The 20,830-nt window shown below is 44.7% G+C and overlaps 1 protein-coding gene across 4 annotated transcripts in view; it reads left to right on the forward strand.

Moving 5' to 3' along the window:
- The window catches only part of LOC139536283 (protein CBFA2T2-like), a 116,872-nt gene extending 100,307 nt beyond the window's left edge, over positions 1 to 16,565 (forward strand). For all 4 annotated transcript variants that reach the window (XM_071336684.1, XM_071336687.1, XM_071336686.1 and 1 more), the window contains exons 6-11: positions 1,218 to 1,471; positions 8,049 to 8,134; positions 11,075 to 11,327; positions 12,376 to 12,444; positions 12,751 to 12,941; positions 13,339 to 16,565. In XM_071336684.1, coding sequence (XP_071192785.1) covers positions 1,218 to 1,471; positions 8,049 to 8,134; positions 11,075 to 11,327; positions 12,376 to 12,444; positions 12,751 to 12,941; positions 13,339 to 13,659 — 1,174 coding nt within the window. In that variant the 3' untranslated portion in view covers positions 13,660 to 16,565. The remainder of the gene's footprint in view (positions 1 to 1,217; positions 1,472 to 8,048; positions 8,135 to 11,074; positions 11,328 to 12,375; positions 12,445 to 12,750; positions 12,942 to 13,338) is intronic.
- The last annotated feature ends 4,265 nt before the right edge of the window (positions 16,566 to 20,830 follow it).

Consider the following 20,830-nt stretch of genomic DNA (forward strand, 5'->3'; position numbering starts at 1 on the left):
AGGTAGCTATGTTCAGTAGAGATACAGACAGTTTAGAGACACAGTCACCTAGACCAGTGGTTTTCGAACCTCTCCTCGGGACCTCCAGACATTTCACAACTGACAGACATGTACACATACACAACTGCCAAAATACGTCAATGCCCTCATCTACTCACTCCCACTCCCACTCACACCATCCCTCCCCTGTCCTCTCCTCTCTCATCCCTCACCCTGTCCTCTCCTCTCTCATCCCTCACCCTGTTCTCTCCCCTCTCATCCCTCACCCTGTCCTCTCCTCTCTCATCCCCCACCCTGTCCTCTCCTCTCTCATCCCCCACCCTGTCCTCTCCTCTCTCATCCCCCACCCTGTCCTCTCCTCTCTCATCCCCCACCCTGTCCTCCTCTCTCATCCCCCACCCTGTCCTCTCCTCTCTCATCCCCCACCCTGTCCTCTCCTCTCTCATCCATCACCTTGTTCCTCTCCTCTCTCATCCCCCACCCTGTCCTCTCCTCTCTCATCCCCCACCCTGTCCTCTCCTCTCTCATCCCCCACCCTGTCCTCTCCTCTCTCATCCCTCACCCTGTCCTCTCCTCTCTCATCCCCCACCCTGTCCTCTCCTCTCTCATCCCCCACCCTGTCCTCTCCTCTCTCATCCCCCACCCTGTCCTCTCCTCTCTCATCCCTCACCCTGTCCTCTCCTCTCTCATCCCCCACCCTGTCCTCTCCTCTCTCATCCCTCACCTTGTTCCTCTCCTCTCTCATCCATCACCCTGTTCCTCTCCTCTCTCATCCCCCACCCTGTCCTCTCCTCTCTCTCCCTCACCCTGTCCTCTCCTCTCTCATCCATCACCTTGTTCCTCTCCTCTCTCATCCATCACCTTGTTCCTCTCCTCTCTCATCCCCCACCCTGTCCTCTCCTCTCTCATCCATCACCTTGTTCCTCTCCTCTCTCATCCCCCACCCTGTCCTCTCTCTCATCCATCACCTGTTCCTCTCCTCTCTCATCCCCCACCCTGTCCTCTCCTCTCTCATCCATCACCTTGTTCCTCTCCTCTCTCATCCCCCACCCTGTCCTCTCCTCTCTCATCCCCCACCCTGTCCTCTCTCTCATCCCTCACCCTGTCCTCTCCTCTCTCATCCATCACCCTGTCCTCTCCTCTGTCATCCATCACCCTGTCCTCTCCTCTGTCATCCCTCACCCTGTCCTCTCCTCTCTCATCCCTCTCTCCTGCAGGGGAAAAGAGAACGGCTTCCACGAGCGCCCCCCTGCCCCCCTGGAGCCCCCGGCTAAGCGCATCTGCACCATCAGCCCGGCGCCCCGCCATAGCCCGGCCAACCCCCTGCCCCTCAGCGCTCAGCTGCACCCCACGCCGCCCCCTCTGCAGCACTACGCCCTTGAGGACATCAGCGCCCCCCATCTGCTGCACCGGGAGAGCAGCCACCGGATACTGGAGCTCCGTGAGCTCAAGGACAGGCCTAGACTACCTGGTAAATAGTTCATACAGACACAGAGACACAAATACACAAATACGTATGGTACATCGTTTTATATTACATTTTGTTACTTACATTTTATTTTAACAGGGAAATCATATTGAGACCAAGGCCTCTTTTACAAGTGAGCCCTGCACACAATCATACAAATTCACAACATTTTCAATTTCAACGCAATAAAAACATACAATATTAACAAGCAATTTAAGAAAGAGAAAGTGAGAGAGAGACCACACACCTACTGCACAGTTAAAGTTACAGGATACTGGAGCTATGGGAGCTAGCTACCTAGTGGTATACAGGAACACATACACGCACATATATACACACACACACACACACACACACTAAATAAATACAACCCAGATGCTTATTCAAACTCACAAGGGTTTAGCCCTACATGAACAGATATAGCTGGGCTCCTTCATTCTCTGACATTCAACCCTCTGATGTTTTCCATAACACATAACCAACCAACACTGAGGTTCCCTCATAGAACAGAACTCTCTCACCAACCAACACTGAGGTTCCCTCATAAAACAGAACTCTCTCACCAACCAACACTGAGGTTCTCTCATAGAACAGAACTCTCTCACCAACCAACACTGAGGTTCCCTCATAAAACAGAACTCTCTCACCAACCAACACTGAGGTTCCCTCATAAAACAGAACTCTCTCATCAACCATCACTGAGGTTCCCTCATAAAACAGAACTCTCTCACCAACCATCACTGAGGTTCCCTCGTTAAACAGAACTCTCTCACCAACCATCACTGAGGTTCCCTCATTAAAAATAACTCTCTCACCAACCAACACTGAGGTTCCCTCATACAACAGAACTCTCTCTCCAACCATCACTGAGGTTCTCTCATAGAACAGAACTCTCTCACCAACCAACACTGAGGTTCCCTCATAAAACAGAACTCTCTCAACAACCATCACTGAGGTTCTCTCATAGAACAGAACTCTCTCACCAACCAACACTGAGATTCTCTCATAAAACAGAACTCTCTCACCAACCAACACTGAGGTTCCCTCATAAAACAGAACTCTCTCACCAACCATCACTGAGGTTCTCTCATAGAACAGAACTCTCTCACCAACCAACACTGAGGTTCCCTCATAAAAAGAACTCTCTCACCAACCATCACTGAGGTTCTCTCATAGAACAGAACTCTCTCACCAACCATCACTGAGGTTCTCTCATAAAACAGAACTCTCTCACCAACCAACACTGAGGTTCCCTCATAAAACAGAACTCTCTCACCAACCATCACTGAGGTTCCCTCATAAAACAGAATTCTCTCACCAACCATCACTGAGGTTCCCTCATAAAACAGAACTCTCTCACCAACCATCACTGAGGTTCCCTCATAGAACAGAACTCTCTCACCAACCATCACTGAGGTTCCCTCGTTAAAAAGAACTCTCTCACCAACCAACACTGAGGGCCTCTCATAGAACAGAACTCTCTCACTCACACACAAACAGCCTATAGTACGGTCAATATGAACACTGCTAATGGGTGGTCTCTCTGTGTGTGCGTGTGTGTGTGTGTGTGGACATGCACAGCTAAGTGTATAGAAGCTCTCAGAAGATCATAAATCTATGGGCCCACATGTGTTTAGACAGTGTGCCCAACTACCCAGGAAGTAGAGTACCTTTGAGTCTCTATGGAGAGAGAGAGGATTGTATCTAGTTCATTGTAGATCTGCGTGCCATCTGGTCCTTGTCAATGGCCAGATGGGACGCAGATATACACACAAGGTAGACACACACATGCACGCACATGCACACACACATAAACACAGAGGCAAACATGCATGCACACACACACACACACACACACACACACACACACACACACACACACACACACACACACACACACACACACACACACACACACACACACACACACACACACTATTCATCCCCCCACTACATACAGTGCCCTAAGGAAATGACAGTAGTGTTGAAGCTGAAGCAAGGAAGGCAGTCAAAAAATACATCCTAAGGAATAAGGTTTTGAAGTGTCTGTCCTATATCTATATATAAGAAAGCTCAGGAAATATTTTTTGGACACATATTTAACCCCTTATTTTTTTGCCACAAAACTACCTCCATACTCCATTTGTTTGTATGGGTTACCTTCAGATGAAGGTTTAATATCTATATATATCTCCATACTTCCATTTTGTTTGTTGGGGTTACCTTCAGATTAAATAAACGGGAACACCATCGTGTTCATGAGAGTCTCCCCTTTCCATAGAATGGTCATAATCGTTTTTAGACCAAACCATTCGGACGCTACAAATGTTTTAAAGCAGAGAAGGCGTATTGTTTAAAGCAGAGAAGGCGTATTGTTTAAAGCAGAGAAGGCGTATTGTTTAAAGCAGAGAAGGGGTGTTGTTTAAAGCAGAGAAGAGGTGTTGTTTAAAGCAGAGAAGAGGTGTTGTTTAAAGCAGAGAATACATATTGTTTAAAGCAGAGAAGAGGTGTTGTTTAAAGCAGAGAAGGGGTGTTGTTTAAAGCAGAGAAGGGGTGTTGTTTAAAGCAGAGAAGGGGTGTTGTTTAAAGCAGAGAAGGGGTGTTGTTTAAAGCAGAGAAGGGGTGTTGTTTAAAGCAGAGAAGGGGTGTTGTTTAAAGCAGAGCCTGACTGATATGGGATTTTTGGATCCGATACGATTCCAATTGTAGAGTAGAAATATTCACAGATAACTGATATATCTGCCAATATTTTTTATTATAGCTGGAATGAAATCCCTTTTCCTGTATGGATTGGGTTTAAAACAGCCCTGCTAAAATACGCAGAAAGATGATTTCTTAAATTTGAGGAAAGAACATTTTAGAAACACCGGAAAGACAATCTGTCTTACTCTAGTGAAAGGAGGATAAACTGCACTGATTCTAGCAAAACAATTGCCTAGGCTCTAAAGACAGAGCAACTCATGCTAGCCAGCTGGTAAACAACAATATAGGACACATTTTCAATGTATTGGTATTTAGCTATCGTTTCATCGATTATAGGGCTGTAGCCACATAATTCTGGTAGTTGTCACTTGAAAGGAAAAATATCAATAAAAAATTCACCACTGGCACAGCTTTACCTCTCGCCCCAAACGTTGCCTCAGTGAGCGGTCCTTACTATCTGTAATCCTTGGGACGTCCATACCCCATTGGAGTTGACATTTAATATAGTTACGGTAAGGGTTATGGTTAGGGTAGGGTTTAGCTTATGGATGCCCCAAGGATCCCGGATAGCACTGCTTCATAGATACGTTTTGATGTATGGGTTGTCACTTGTCAGGGTCCAAATTCATGTTTCGCCACCCCCATTTCCATGGTGAGTTCTAGCTAGCTAGCCAGCTAACTAACTGTATGAGAATACTTGACCCAGTTCACCGAAGGATAGTGCTAGCGCTACTTTGTAACCTGATATGTTTTTTTTGTGTGTATCTGAAAACATTTGAATGACAGAGTTTGAGAAAAACCCTTCGCAAAGAGCAAATATAACACACCAGATTTCGCGGGCTTCACTAAAGCCAAAGGACTGTTACATTAACGTTACCACAGAGTTGAACGTTCTTAGCACGTCACGTACTTTACATTTGGGCATAGCATCCATTGTTTGTCATGACACTTTACCTAACAGTATATGGCCAGCATGGGCGCAACTTTGGTCTTCCCGGATTATGAGTCAACCCACACATCACTACTGCAACAAACATCTTAGTTAGATGTAAAATTACGCGACTAAGATCTCACCAACAAAAACTTCTAAATTAACGACAGATTTCAGATTAGATTCATTCTGACTATTTTGAGGAACTGCATACTGCTACGGTGTCTCAAGATGGACAACTTGCCGCTGTTTTATTGTTTTTCAAGCAAAGGTCTTTTAAGGGCGTATGCGAGCACACTGGCGGCAGCCGAACCGGGGCATGTGGAAGGCTTGAGTGTGTGTGTGTGTGTGTGTGTGTGTGTGTGTGTGTATCTGTCTTTTTAGGTTGTGAATGTGTGTACTTGTCTCTGAGTGTTTGCGTGTGTGCCCCCATCCCCAGCTCCTAACCAAAGCGGGTGTCAGCTCCACTTAGCCAGGAGGGCGTCTGTGTTTAGAAGTGGGCCTGCTCCACTCAGCCGCTGGAATGCTGCTAGCTCCAGACCAGGGGGAGGGAAGGCCCACTCCTCCCCGACAGTTACCCAGCCAGGGGAGCCCAATGGGGGGCAGAGATGAGGGATGAGGAGGAGAGGAGGGTGGTGGTGGTTTTACACTGACAGCTGACCTCCAGATGTGGGGGCGTCTCAGCGCTGCTGCATGCTGTGGCTGGGCCGGAGTCTGGTTCTCATCAAAAGGCCTTTCTCTTTCTGTCTTTTAATATATATTTTGTCTTTTAATCTCTCTCTCTTTCTCTACCTTTCATCCCCTCTCTCTCTTTCTCTCTGTGTTTTTTTTTTACCTCCTTTTACTCTTTCCTTGTTTTTACGACCCCCCCCCACTTGTCTTCAGTAGGATACATCTATTTTTCTCTCTATCGCTTTGTCTTTGTCTTTTCTAACTGTCTTCATTTTCTCCCTTCTCTCCTTTGAGTCGGCTACTCTTTTTCTTTCTCTTGTGTTTAAGGGAGCGAGATGGTAAAGCCCATCTTGTCACTAAGCTATGATCATGACATGGAATACTGTTGTGAAATCTGACCATCCACTGCTTCATTGTGGCATTACTATTATGATTATGATTCAAGTTAATAGACTTTCAAATTGTATTGGTCACATACACATATTTAGCAGATGTTATTGTGGGTGTAGCGAAATGCTTGTGTTCCTAGCTCCAACAGTGCAGTAATATCTAACAATTCACAACAATACACACAAATAAAAAGTAATAGGATGATATTAAGAAATATTGAAATATTAGAACGAGCAATGTCGGAGTCCGGAGTATAAATATATACAGTGCCTTCGGAAAGTATTCAGGCCCCTTGACTTTTTCCACATTTTGTTACGTTACAGCCTTAATCTAAAATGGATAAAATAAAATAAAATCCTCACCAATCTACACACAATACCCCGTAATGACAAAGCAACATTTTTGCAAATACCTTATTTACATAAGTATTCAGACCCTTTGCTATGAGACTCGAAATTGAGCTCATGTGCATCCTATTTCCATTGATCATCCTTGATGTTTCTACAACTTGATTGGAGTCCAACTGTAGTCAATGTAATTGATTGGACATGATTTGGAAAGGCAGACACCTGTTTAAATAAGGTCCCACAGTTGACAGTGCATGTCAGAGCAAAAACCAAGGCATGAGGTCGAAGGAATTGTCCGTAGAGCTCAGAGACAGGATTGTGTCGAGGCACAGATCTGGGGAAGGGTAACAAAATATTTCTGCAGCATTGAAGGTCCCCAAGAACACAGTGGCCTCCATCATTCTTAAATGGAAGAAATTTGGAACCACCAAGACTCTTCCTAGAGCTGGTCTCCCGGTCAAACTGAGCAATCGTGGGAGAAGGGCCTTGGTCAGGGAGGTGACCAAGTACCCGATGGTCACTCTGACAGAGCTCTAGAGGTCCTCTGTGGAGATGGGAGAACCTTCCAGAAGGACAACCATCTCTGCAGCACTCCACCAATCAGGCCTTTATGGTAGAGAGGCCAGACGGACGCCACTCCTCAGTAAAAGGAGCATGGGTTTGTGCGTTTGGAGTTTGCCAAAAGGCACCTAAAGACTCTCAGACCATGAGAAACAAGATTCTCTGGTCTGATGAAACCAAGATTAAACTCTTTGACCTGAATGCTAAGCGTCACGTCTGAAAGAAACCTGGCACCATCCCTACGGTGAAGCATGGTGGTGGCAGCATCATGCTGTGGGGATGTTTTTCAGTGACAGGAACTGGGAGACTAGTCAGGGTCGAGGCAAAGATGAACGGAGCTTTCCAACAGGACAACGACCTTAAGCACACCGCAAAGACAACGCAGGAGAGGCTTCGGGACAAGTCTCTGAATATCCTTGAGTGGCCCAGCCAGAGCCCGGACTTGAACCCAATCAAACATCTCTGGAGAGACCTGAAAATAGCAGTGCAGAGAAGAATGGGAGAAACTCCCCAAATACAGGTGTGCCAAGCTTGTAGCGTCATACCCAAGAAGACTCGAGGCTGTAATCGCTGCAAAAGGTGCTTCAACCAAGTACTGATCAAAGGATCTGAATACTTATGGAAATGTGATATTTCAGTTTATTTTATGTGATAAATTAGCAAAAAATCTAAACTGTTTTTGCTTTGTCATTATGGGATATTGTGTGTAGATTGATGAAGGGGAAAAAACTATTTAATACATTATAGAATAAGGCTGTAACCTAACAAAGTGGAAAAAGTCGAGGGGGTCTGAATACTTTCCAAAGGCACTATATATAGAGTGAGTGTGAGTGTTTGTGTGAGTGTGTGTGTGTGTGTGTGAATGGGATCTATAGAACCCCCTCTTCTCTCTGCCTCACTTCCTGTGATAGTAATTTGTTATGATGGATTCTGTAACATTATGTTCCTCTTTAATTTGTCTCGTCTTTCTAATCAGGCACTAACGGGGGTTACCGCGAGGAGCCCGTGGACCACAGGCTGACAGACAGAGAGTGGGCCGACGAGTGGAGGCATCTGGATCATGTAAGTACTGCTGCTGACAGCAGCCGTCGCTGCCGACCACTGGCACTACTAGTGCTGTAGCAACTCTTAATGTCTGGCGGAGCCATCGAAGCTTTGTCACACTTGGTGTCCCGTTCACAGTTGCAGACTTTTGTTTAAGGCCATTTGCTGTCAACATCAGAGAGCCATGCATTGAATTGTGTGGCGATTGACTGCCAAAAGTAGGAGTCCTACCCAATGAAATGAAGCCATGATATCCACTGAGTGTACAAAACATTATGAACACCTGCTCTTTCTATGACATAGACTGACCAGGTGAATCCAGGTGAAACGATGATCCCTTATTGATGTCACTTGTTAATAAATCCACTTCAATCAGTGTAGATGAAGGGGAGGAGACAGGTTGAAGACACGTTTTTTTAACCTTGAGACAATTGAGACATGGATTATGTATGTGTGCCATTCAGAGGGTGAATGGGTAAGACAATAGATTGAACTGAACGGGGTATGGTAGTAGGTGCAAGGTACACCGGTTTGAGTAAAGAACTGCAATGCTGCCGGGTTTTTCACGCTCAACAGGTCAAATCAAATTTTATTGTTCACATACACATGTTTAGCAGATGTTATTGCGGGTGCAGCGAAATGCTTCTAAACATTTTCTGGGCTAATAATGTAAGAAATAATACATTTTTAAAAATGCTGCAAAGTTTCCTAAGAGCTAGAAGCACGGCAGCCCTCTCTGTCAGCACCAAGAATGGTCCACCACCCAAAGGACATCCACTCAACTTGACACAACTGTGAGAAGCATTGGAGTCAACATGGGCCAGCATCCCTGTGGAACACTTTCGACACTTTGTAGCGTTCATGCCCCGACGAATGGAGTCTGTTCTGAGGGCAAAAGTGGGGTGCAACTCAATATTAGGAAGGTGTTTTTAATGTTTTGTTTTGTATAAAGCAAATGTTTTTATATATACAGTGGGGAGAACAAGTATTTGATACACTGCCGATTTTGCAGATTTTCCTACTTAAAAAGCATGTAGAGGTCTGTAATTTTTATCATAGGTACACTTCAACTGTGAGAGACGGAATCTAAAACAAAAATCCCGAAAATCACATTGTATGATTTTTAAGTAATTAATTAGCATTTTATTGCATGACATAAGTATTTGATACATCAGAAAAGCAGAACTTAATATTTGGTACAGAATCCTTTGTTTGCAATTACAGAGATCATACGTTTCCTGTAGTTCTTGACCAGGTTTGCACACACTGCAGCAGGGATTTTGGCCCACTCCTCCATACAGACCTTCTCCAGATCCTTCAGGTTTCGGGGCTGTCGCTGGGCAATACGGACTTTCAGCTCCCTCCAAAGATTTTCTATTGGGTTCAGGTCTGGAGACTGGCTAGGCCACTCCAGGACCTTGAGATACTTCTTACGGAGCCACTCCTTAGTTGCCCTGGCTGTGTGTTTCGGGTCGTTGTCATGCTGGAAGACCCAGCCACGACCCATCATCAATGCTCTTACTGAGGGAAGGAGGTTGTTGGCTAAGATCTCGCAATACATGGCCCCATCCATCCTCCCCTCAATACGGTGCAGTCGTCCTGTCCCCTTTGCAGAAAAGCATCCCCAAAGAATGATGTTTCCACCTCCATGCTTCACGGTTGGGATGGTGTTCTTGGGGTTGTACTCATCCTTCTTCTTCCTCCAAACACGGCGAGTGGAGTTTAGACCAAAAAGCTCTATTTTTGAATCATCAGACCACATGACCTTCTCCCATTCCTCCTCTGGATCATCCAGATGGTCATTGGCAAACTTCAGACGGGCCTGGACATGCGCCTGCTTGAGCAGGGGGACCTTGTGTGCGCTGCAGGATTTTAATCCATGACGGCGTAGTGTGTTACTAATGGTTTTCTTTGAGACTGTGGTCCCAGCTCTCTTCAGGTCATTGACCAGGTCCTGCCGTGTAGTTCTGGGCTGATCCCTCACCTTCCTCATGATCATTGATGCCCCACGAGGTGAGATCTTGCATGGAGCCCCAGACCGAGGGTGATTGACCATCATCTTGAACTTCTTCTATTTTCTTCTATTTTCTAATAATTGCGCCAACAGTTGTTGCCTTCTCACCAAGCTGCTTGCCTATTGTCCTGTAGCCCGTCCCAGCCTTGTGCAGGTCTACAATTTTATCCCTGATGTCCTTACACAGCTCTCTGGTCTTGGCCATTGTGGAGAGGTTGGAGTCTGTTTGATTGAGTGTGTGGACAGGTGTCTTTTATACAGGTAACGAGTTCAAACAGGTGCAGTTAATACAGGTAATGAGTGGAGAACAGGAGGGCTTCTTAAAGAAAAACTAACAGGTCTGTGAGAGCTGGAATTCTTACTGGTTGGTAGGTGATCAAATACTTATGTCATGCAATAAAATGCAAATGAATTACTTAAAAATCATACAATGTGATTTTCTGGATTTTTGTTTTAGATTCCGTCTCTCACAGTTGAAGTGTACCTATGATAAAAATTACAGACCTCTACATGCTTTGTAAGTAGGAAAACCTGCAAAATCGGCAGTGTATCAAATACTTGTTCTCCCCACTGTATATCTCTCATTCTCGGCAATATGTGTTGAGACTCATCATGTATTCAGACTAAGACAATTATAATCTAAATCATTGTTACTGGCCATGCATGTATCTGCAGAAATGGGCTATCAATATTAATATTTAGTTGCACAGTATCTGAGCAGTTTTTAAAGGAAAAACAATTAAGAATCCTAATTGAACTTCCTTTAAATGTCTCTTCTTCCCTCTCCCTCTCTCTCGCTCTGCTCTCCCTCTTGTCTCCCTCTCGTCTCTCTCCCTCTCGTCTCTTTCTACCTCTCCCTATCATCTCCCTCTCGTCTCCCTCTCGTCTCTCTCCCTCTCGTCTCTCCCTCTCGTCTCTTTCTACCTCTCCCTCTCATCTCCTAGGTGTTGAACTGCATTGTTGAGATGGTGGAGAAGACGCGGCGGTCAGTGGCTGTGCTGCGGCGCTGTCAGGAGTCGGACCGCGAGGAGCTCACCTACTGGCGGCGGCGCTCCAGCGAGCAGGAAGACCCCCGCAAGGGAGGGGCCGCCACCATGCCCACCCCCTTCTCCAAGACCCACAGCCCCCGCACAGCAGCCGTTCCCGCCCCCTTCTCCAAGACCCACAGCCCCCACACAACCGAGGGACTCAGCAGTGGTGGGTGGTATTTTATCTTTACATTATAACTCTTATGATATCAAACTGTGGATGAGAAGTTCAGTTCATTTCTCACCTTAGGGTTTGTTCTTTTATATATATTTGTTGATCAGGTGTGTATCTTGTCATATGTGGGTCCTGTCGAATCAATCAAGGGATAAGTGATAGCAATTAGTAGTCCCCTTGATGGTGAGCTGCTGAACTGAAGCAACTGCCACCAGCTACTGAGCCCTCACATAGTCACCATATAGGCTGCCATCTTGTGTTCATCTGCAGAACTACACCCATCAACACTGCTACTGAGACATTTAGATCTTATACATACAGGACGCTTCCCAAATGGTACCCTATTCCCTATGAAATGCAATGCAGTTGACGGGGTACCATAGGGCTCTGGTCAACAGTAGTGCACTATGTAGGGAATAGGGTGCCATTTGGGATGCAAGCACAGCCTTGCTGGCAGTGTTTATCTCTCAGCGCTCGTCTCTCCGGGGCTCATGCTGCCCCGTGGCCCCCAGACAGGTGCCAGCTCTGCTCTGTCCAGATCGGCCACAGAAGGCCATCCTGTAAGACCCAAATCTGTCTGCCCACAGCCCAGCCGTAGCGCCATCTGTGTGCTCAGCAGTGTGCCTGGCCACAGTGTACACAGCCCAAACGCAGCCTGGGCACCACAGAACTTGGGCATGGGCACCAGGTATTGAGCAGTATAGATAGAGAGAGACAGACAGAGAAGAGAGGGAGAGAAAACAGAGGGATGAAGAGAGAGAGAACAGACAGTATGTAGCTTCAGCTTGGTTGTCGGCCCCTCTGTGCTAGCCATTGTACTCACTATTCAAGCTGCCCGGCTATTCAGTTCAGTTGGACAACTGGGAAAGTTTTAATTTTGGTGGGGCTAGCTATTGAGGGAGATTGTGTATTTTAAGTAAATAGAGGATGATGCTAATCTAATTCTCTCCCCTCTCCCCCCTCTCGCCCCTCTCTCCCCTCTCTCTCTCTCCTCTCTCTCCTCTCTCTCCTCTCTCTTCTCTCTCTTCTTTCCATGCCACAGAATCCCAGAGAGACTTTGCGCCGCGACCAGGCTCGGGCTACGTGCCTGATGAGATCTGGAGAAAAGCTGGTAAGGCCTTGTACAACAGTGGTGTGTGTTTACTTGCTTGTCTGTGTGTCTGTGCCTGTGTCTGTGTGTGTGTGTGTGTGTGCGTGTGTCTGCGCATGCGTGTGTCTGCGCGTGTGTCTGTGCGTTTGTGTCTGCGCGTGCGTGAGGCTGAGTGTGTGTGTGTTCTTCTTCTCTCTCCCTCCTCTCTATCACACTCATTAAAAAACATTATTTAACAACATTTTATGCAAAGATCTCTTACAAAGTCTCTACTATAACCTGAACGTACCACAACAATATAACCCGCCCCCCTTCTTTCCCACACAGAGGAGGCGGTGAACGAGGTGAAGCGCCAGGCCATGGACGAGGTCCAGAAAGCAGTGGCCGAGGCAGAGCACAAGGCCTTTGAGATGATCGCGTCCGAGCGGGCCAAGATGGAGAAGACACTGTCCGAGGCCAAGAGGAAGGCCACAGAGGACGCCATCCAGGTCATCAATGAGCAGGAGGACTCAAGCGAGGTATGGAGGATATATTAGTAGATAAGTACATCGCTGTATACACACATACTGTGAAGTGAGAGTCATAGTGAGAGTCATAGTGAGCACATATGAATAATAGTCAAAGCTGCAGGACATGTAGATACACTACTGTGTGGTATTTACCTACTACTCCCCCAGTATAGTAACTTTGTCCCTGCCCCACACACACACTTCTCCTATTAGTGAACTTAACTCTGTCCCTGCCCCACACACACACTTATCCTATTAGTGAACTTAACTCTGTCCCTGCCCCACACACACACTTCTCCTATTAGTGAACTTAACTCTGTCCCTGCACGTAGTTTACACTACACATACACAGACGTGCATAGCCATAGTATATTATTTAGTTCTAAACTCTCCATCTCCCCCTCAGTGTTGCTGGAACTGTGGTCGCAAGGCCAGCGAGACGTGCAGCGGCTGCAATGCAGCACGCTACTGCGGCTCCTTCTGCCAGCACAAGGACTGGGAGCGCCACCACCTCATCTGCAGCCCCGGCCTGCAGACCCAGCCCAAGCCCGTGTCCGCCATCACAGCTGCCAGGGCCGCTGCAGCCGCCGCCGCTGTTACCGCAGGAGCCAAGGCCCCCGAGAGCGTACCAACCACTGCCAGTCCCGGGGGGGAGAAGGGGCCGGTCGCCTCTCGCTCCTCCACCCCATCCACTCCCACATTAGTGCTAGAGACCAACGGGCAGTGAAAGCCAGGACTAGGACCAGTGATACTGGCTCTGAAGATGGCCTCCTTCCCATTTTCCTTCCATTCTGTTGTTCCTGACTGTTTAAATGGACACCAGGACCGCCCCAAAACGGCTTCCTTTCTTTGTTTCCCGTTCCTCTTGAACTGCTGACGGTGAAAGGTGCTGGTTTCCATTGTTCCATCATTTGGCTGTCACCCGTCGGGTATCTTTAGGTTAGCGTTTGGCTCTTCAGGTTCTAAAGGTATCTAGGTTAGCAGTTGGCTATTTAGGTTCTAAAGGTATCTTTAAGTTAGTGGTTGCGAGGGAGAGGAGACAAGGGAAGAAAGCTGTTTTTAAAACTTGACCCTCAGCTCTGGACACCAACCTTAATTTAGCCAAGGAAGTGACATAATGGACAGGAAGTGATGTCACAGACATTGAGTGAGCGGAGGAGGAAATGAGGTCACTGATGTCACCAGTCATGTTACACAGAAAGAGGACAGATTGGGAGGGGTTTGCTTTGGTAATGGGGGGCAGAAGACAGACTCATCTGCTTTGGGACTTGGAGGATCCATCTTCAACAGTTGGACAAACAAACAATCTACCTGACAGATGGACACTTGTTTCGCTTCATCCAAAATCTCAATCCCCAGTAGAGTTGAGACAACTGAGGACGGACTTCAGACCCGGCTTTCTTTTTAAGGGGACAGTGGGGGGGTGTATGAGTTTTGGAATGGTCTTTTATACCCACGAGGGTGAGTGATGGTCGAAGTACTCACTGCATATTTCCTAGTTTACCATTGTGTGTATATAAAGCTAAGAGAAAATGGTCGGTGTTGACAGTGTAATAAACAGTACCAGCTCTACAGAAAAGAGGGTTATGGGTCGGTGTTGACAGTGTAATAAACAGTACCAGCTCTAGAGAAAAGAGGGTTATGGGTCGGTGTTGACAGTGTAATAAACAGTACCAGCACTAGAGCATCTCACGTCTGGAAATACATTTTGGAGGTGACATGATCGCGAAGTCACCGCCACAATCCTGTTTGTGTGTACAGTATAGCTGTCCTACTTTTCTTGCTCGCACAAGTTATTCGTCAGGTTCCTCTTTTGAGTGTGTACAGTTGAAGTCGGAAGTTTACATACACCTTAGCCAAATACATTTAAACTCAGTTTTTCACAATTCCTGACATTTAATCCTAGTAAAAATGCCCTGTTTTAGGTCAGTTAGGATCACCACTTTATTTGAAGAATGAAATGTCAGAATAATAGTAGAGAAAATTATTTATTTCAGCTTTTATTTCTTTCATCACATTCCAAGTGGGTCAGAAGTTTACATACACTCAATTAGTATTTGGTAGCATTGCCTTTAAATTGTTTAACTTGGGTAAACATTTTGCGTAGCCTTCCACAAGCTTCCCACAATAAGTTGGGTGAATTTTGGCCCATTCCTCCTGACAGAGCTGGTGTAACTGAGTCCGGTTTGTAGGCCTCCTTGCTCACACACGCTTTTTAAGTTCTGCCCACAGATTTTCTATGGGATTGAGGTCAGGGCTTTGTGATGGCCAGTCCAATACCTTGACTTTGTTGTCCTTAAGACATTTTACACAACTTTGGAAGTATGCTTGGGGTCATTGTCCATTTGGAAGACCGATTTGCGACCAAGCTTTAACTTCCTGACTGATGTCTTGAGATGTTGCTTCAATATAAGCACATAATTTTCATTTCTCATGATGCCATCTATTTTGTGAAGTGCACCAGACCCTCCTGCAGCAAGCACCCCCACAACATGATGCTGCCACCCCGTGCTTTACGGTTGGGATGGTGTTCTTCGGCTTGCAATCCTACCCCTTTTTCCTCCAAAAATATGGCCAAACAGTTCTATTTTTGTTTCATCAGACCAGAGGACATTTGTCCAAAAAGTAAAATCTTTGTCCCCATGTGCAGTTTCAAACCGTAGTCTGGTTTTGGAGCAGTGGCTTCTTCCTTGCTGAGCGGCCTTTCAGGTTATGTCGATATATGACTCGTTTTACTGTGGATATAGATGCTTTTGTACCTGCTTCCTCCAGCGTCTTCACAAGGTCCCTTGCTGATGTTCTGGGATTGATTTGCACTTTTCGCACCAAAGTACGTTAATCTCTAGGAGACAGAACGTGTCTCCTTCCTGAGCGGTATGACAGCTGCCTGGTCCCATGGTGTTTATACTTGCGTACTATTGTTTGTACAGACGATCGTGGTACATTCAGGCATTTGGATATTGCTCCCAAGTATGAACCAGACTTGTGGAGGTCTCCAAATTTTTTTCTGAGGTCTTGGCTGATTTCCTTTGATTTTCCGATGATGTCAAGCAAAGAGGCACTGAGTTTGAAGGTAGGCCTTGAAATACATCCACAGGTACACCTCCAATTGACTCAAATGATGTCAATTAGCCTATCAGAAGCTTCTAAAGCCGTGACATAATTTTCTGGAATTTTCCAAGCTGTTTAAAGGCACAGTCAACTTAGTTTATGTAAACTTCTGACCCACTGGAATTGTGATACAGTGAATTATAAGTTAAATAATCTGTCTGTAAACAATTGTTGGAAAACTTACTTGTGTCATGCACAAAATAGATGTCCTAACCGACTTGCCAGAACTATAGTTTGTTAACAAGAAATTTGTGGAGTGGTTGAAAAACTAGTTTTAATAACTCCAACCTAAGTGTATGTAAACTTACGACTTCAACTGTATGTACGCTTGTTTCAAAACTGTCTTTCCGTCGCTCGACATTGTAAAATAAAGCATTATGACTAATTTCAGAGCAATATAAAAATACAAAGTGTTCAGGTATTTACAAGCTGTTATGCATCACCAAAGTTTTCAATCGCTAAACAAGTGTGTCATTGCCTGTAACTGTCCGTTGTTGTACACAGAATAAATATACAGAAACACTTGTCTTGTTCTATGATGCGTATATCATCTATCTTCATTATCAGCCATCCAGCCACACCCAGAGTTACAGAATACAAATGGAAGATAGTAAGATAGTATAAAGATGAAAATGCACAACAGCAAACTTCTACAGACTTTCGGCCGTTTGCAGTTGTCTCCCACAGCATTGCTAAGCTTCATGTCACCCGTTGTACCATTCTGGGCAAGTTTACTTTAGAGCTAACATCGCTGTGAGGTTTGCACCGGTTTTCCATCATAAAATACTGTAGTAGTTACAGTAAAATCAAATCAAATGCAACTATGCAATTGTATTCCCATGTTGCTCAGATGATGTTTGCAACACCAGGTTTGTGGGTTTGATTTCCATGGGGGACCAGTACAGGAAAGTATGATAGTGTATGCACTCATTATTCTAAGTTGCTCTCGATAAGAGCCCCAGCGAAATGACAAAACAAATGTGTTCATTTATTTCTCTGGGGCATTTATTGACAGTTCATTAATACAAAATGAATAACTCAAAGATATAGGAGGTATAGAATAAACATACATAAAGATAGTAACATATTTAAGTAGCCTATTGTTTTTATATCTGGGAAAAGTTCAACATATTGAGTGACTCTTTTCTTGCCCTCTCTGAATCTCAGGAGTATATGTATGAACAGAACATTGAATTATTATATATATACTTTTTCAGCATTAGATGAAGTCAAGCATTTAGAGAGGATCCTTTCACTAATTTAATATCTGTTGATTGTTACCATGGAGATGATTCTGGTGTTGTTCATTGTAAGATTATTAGAAAGAAGGCCTTTATTTTGTGAGCCACATTTTCCTTCTAAAACACATCTTTTGTTTTGAGGCATCATGTGAAAATAAATCTTAGAATGAAGTATAATATCGAAATAAAGACAACATTACTCAAATGTCTAGCTTGTGGTCTTTTATCAGAAATATAGTTAAATTAGTGTAGTAGCGTTTCATATTAATAGCACGTTTTGCATTTGTTTTCCTTGGAGCTGACCACGTTCCTAGATAGAGGACCACAGAGACAGACATAGTGCAGGAGTAATGCAGCCACACACACCTTTTAGGTTCAAGTTCTTTACCATGGGTTCATACTCCAAGGCTGCACTACTATAAAATAAAAGTAGAATTCAATTCGTATCAGCATTACAGAGTGATTGAAATTTAACGGTAACAGTCACGCGTTAGCAGAGAGGGCATTCACGGTCAACTCTGCATATGTTGGGTCAACGTTTCTATCGCACTGTAACTACCGAGGTAATGTTATGTTGACAAATGCAAATACCAAAAGACGTTTCAAGCTTTCCCTGTACCTTCTTTAAAGGAGAAGGTAAGCAAATACTGCAGGTGGTAAACATCATTTCTTAAGTCATGTATTCTGCTAGTCTATAGAACCCTGGCTTAAACCCAAAGATCCAGAATGCTTACTAATAGTGAAAAAGAACCTAGTTGTGTACTAGGGACAAGTGACAAAATGGATCTAGTCTATTTGACAGTGGATAACATATCATAATTGTATTTTCTAGCATATAGAATCCAGAGTACCAAGGAGCACTCCTTTTTCTCCCCAATTGGTAGATACAGTCTTGTCCCATTGCTGCAACTCCTGTACGGAGAGGCGAAGGTCAAGAGCCATGCATCCTCTGAAACACAACCCTGCCAAGCCGCACTGCTTCTTGAGACACTGCTCTCTTAACCTGGAAGCCAGCCACACCAATGTGTCGGAGGAAACACCGTACACCTGGCGACCGTGTCAGCGTGCATGCACCCGGCCCACCACAGGAGTCGCTAGAGGACAAGGACATCCCGGCCGGTCAAACCCTCCTCTAACCCGGACGACGCTGGGCCAATTGTGTGCCGCCTCATGGGTCTCCTGGTCGCTGCCGGCTATGACCAAGCCCGGGATCGAACCCAGATCTGTAGTGACGCCTCAAGCACTGCAATGCAGTGCCTTAGACCACTGCGCCACTCGGGATGCCCGAGGAGCTCTCCTGCAAGCCAACTAATACAGCCTACATCAGTGATTATCAAATGGCGGCCCACGGTCCACATCCAGACCACGAGAAAATGAAATGTGGTCCGTCTTGCTTATCGTTTTGAGGATGGTATCCATTATTCATTTACCATATTGTTAAAATGACCCGGTCATTGGGTTATACAAAGAGATTATGCCGTACGTTTTGGTTATGATTCAATTCTAGGTAGAAGTGAACCAAGAAATAACATAAAATACATTAAAAGGTTGTATAAAGTAACTTAAGTCTAATCGAATGTAACCTTATAGAAATAAGTGAGTCAAACATCCACTTCTCGCTCACAAATTCTTTGTCCCACATCTTTGTTGCTAGGCAATTGCAAGGACATGTAGGCTTACTATGAGCGCTGCAAGGTTGGCTTCAGTGTATCTTAACCCCATCAATGCCGTTGGGTTATATACAGTATCCACACCCATTAGAGTCTGTTGGGTTATATACAGTATCCACACCTATTAGAGTCTGTTGGGTTATATACAGTATCCACACCCATTAGAGTCTGTTGGGTTATATACAGTATCCACACCTATTGGAGTCTGTTGGGTTATATACAGTATCCACACCTATTAGAGTCTGTTGGGTTATATACAGTATCCACACCTATTAGAGTCTGTTGGGTTATATACAGTATCCACACCTATTAGAGTCTGTTGGGTTATATACAGTATCCACACCTATTAGAGTCTGTTGGGTTATATACAGTATCCACACCTATTAGAGTCTGTTGGGTTATATACAGTATCCACACCCATTAGAGTCTGTTGGGTTATATACAGTATCCACACCTATTAGAGTCTGTTGGGTTATATACAGTATCCACACCTATTAGAGTCTGTTGGGTTATATACAGTATCCACACCTATTCGAGTCTGTTGGGTTATATACAGTATCCACACCTATTAGAGTCTGTTGGGTTATATACAGTATCCACACCTATTAGAGTCTGTTGGGTTATATACAGTATCCACACCTATTAGAGTCTGTTGGGTTATATACAGTATCCACACCCATTAGAGTCTGTTGGGTTATATACAGTATCCACACCTATTAGAGTCTGTTGGGTTATATACAGTATCCACACCTATTAGAGTCTGTTGGGTTATATACAGTATCCACACCTATTCGAGTCTGTTGGGTTATATACAGTATCCACACCCATTAGAGTCTGTTAGGTTATATACAGTATCCACACCTATTAGAGTCTGTTGGGTTATATACAGTATCCACACCTATTAGAGTCTGTTGGGTTATTTACAGTATCCACACCCATTAGAATCTGTTGGGTTATATACAGTATCCACACCTATTAGAGTCTGTTGGGTTATATACAGGAGCCACACCTATTAGAGTCTGTTGGGTTATATACAGTATCCACACCTATTAGAGTCTGTTGGGTTATATACAGTATCCACACCTATTAGAGTCTGTTGGGTTATATACAGTATCCACACCTATTAGAGTCTGTTGGGTTATATACAGTATCCACACCCATTAGAGTCTGTTGGGTTATATACAGTATCCACACCTATTAGAGTCTGTTGGGTTATATACAGTATCCACACCCATTAGAGTCTGTTGGGTTATATACAGTATCCACACCCATTAGAGTCTGTTGGGTTATATACAGTATCCACACCCATTAGAGTCTGTTGGGTTATATACAGTATCCACACCTATTAGAGTCTGTTGGGTTATATACAGTATCCACACCCATTAGAGTCTTTTGGGTTATATACAGTATCCACACCTATTAGAGTCTGTTGGGTTATATACAGTATCCACACCCATTAGAGTCTGTTGGGTTATATACAGTATCCACACCTATTAGAGTCTGTTGGGTTATATACAGTATCCACACCCATTAGAGTCTGTTGGGTTATATACAGTATCCACACCCATTAGAGTATGTTGGGTTATATACAGTATCCACACCTATTAGAGTCTGTTGGGTTATATACAGTATCCACACCTATTAGTCTGTTGGGTTATATACAGTATCCACACCTATTAGAGTCTGTTGGGTTATATACAGTAGCCACACCTATTAGAGTCTGTTGGGTTATATACAGTATCCACACCTATTAGAGTCTGTTGGGTTATATACAGTATCCACACCTATTAGAGTCTGTTGGGTTATATACAGTATCCACACCTATTAGAGTCTGTTGGGTTATATACAGTATCCACACCTATTAGAGTCTGTTGGG

Source organism: Salvelinus alpinus, chromosome 12 (genome assembly GCF_045679555.1).
Source record: "Salvelinus alpinus chromosome 12, SLU_Salpinus.1, whole genome shotgun sequence".
NCBI classification, from domain to species: Eukaryota; Metazoa; Chordata; class Actinopteri; order Salmoniformes; family Salmonidae; genus Salvelinus; species Salvelinus alpinus.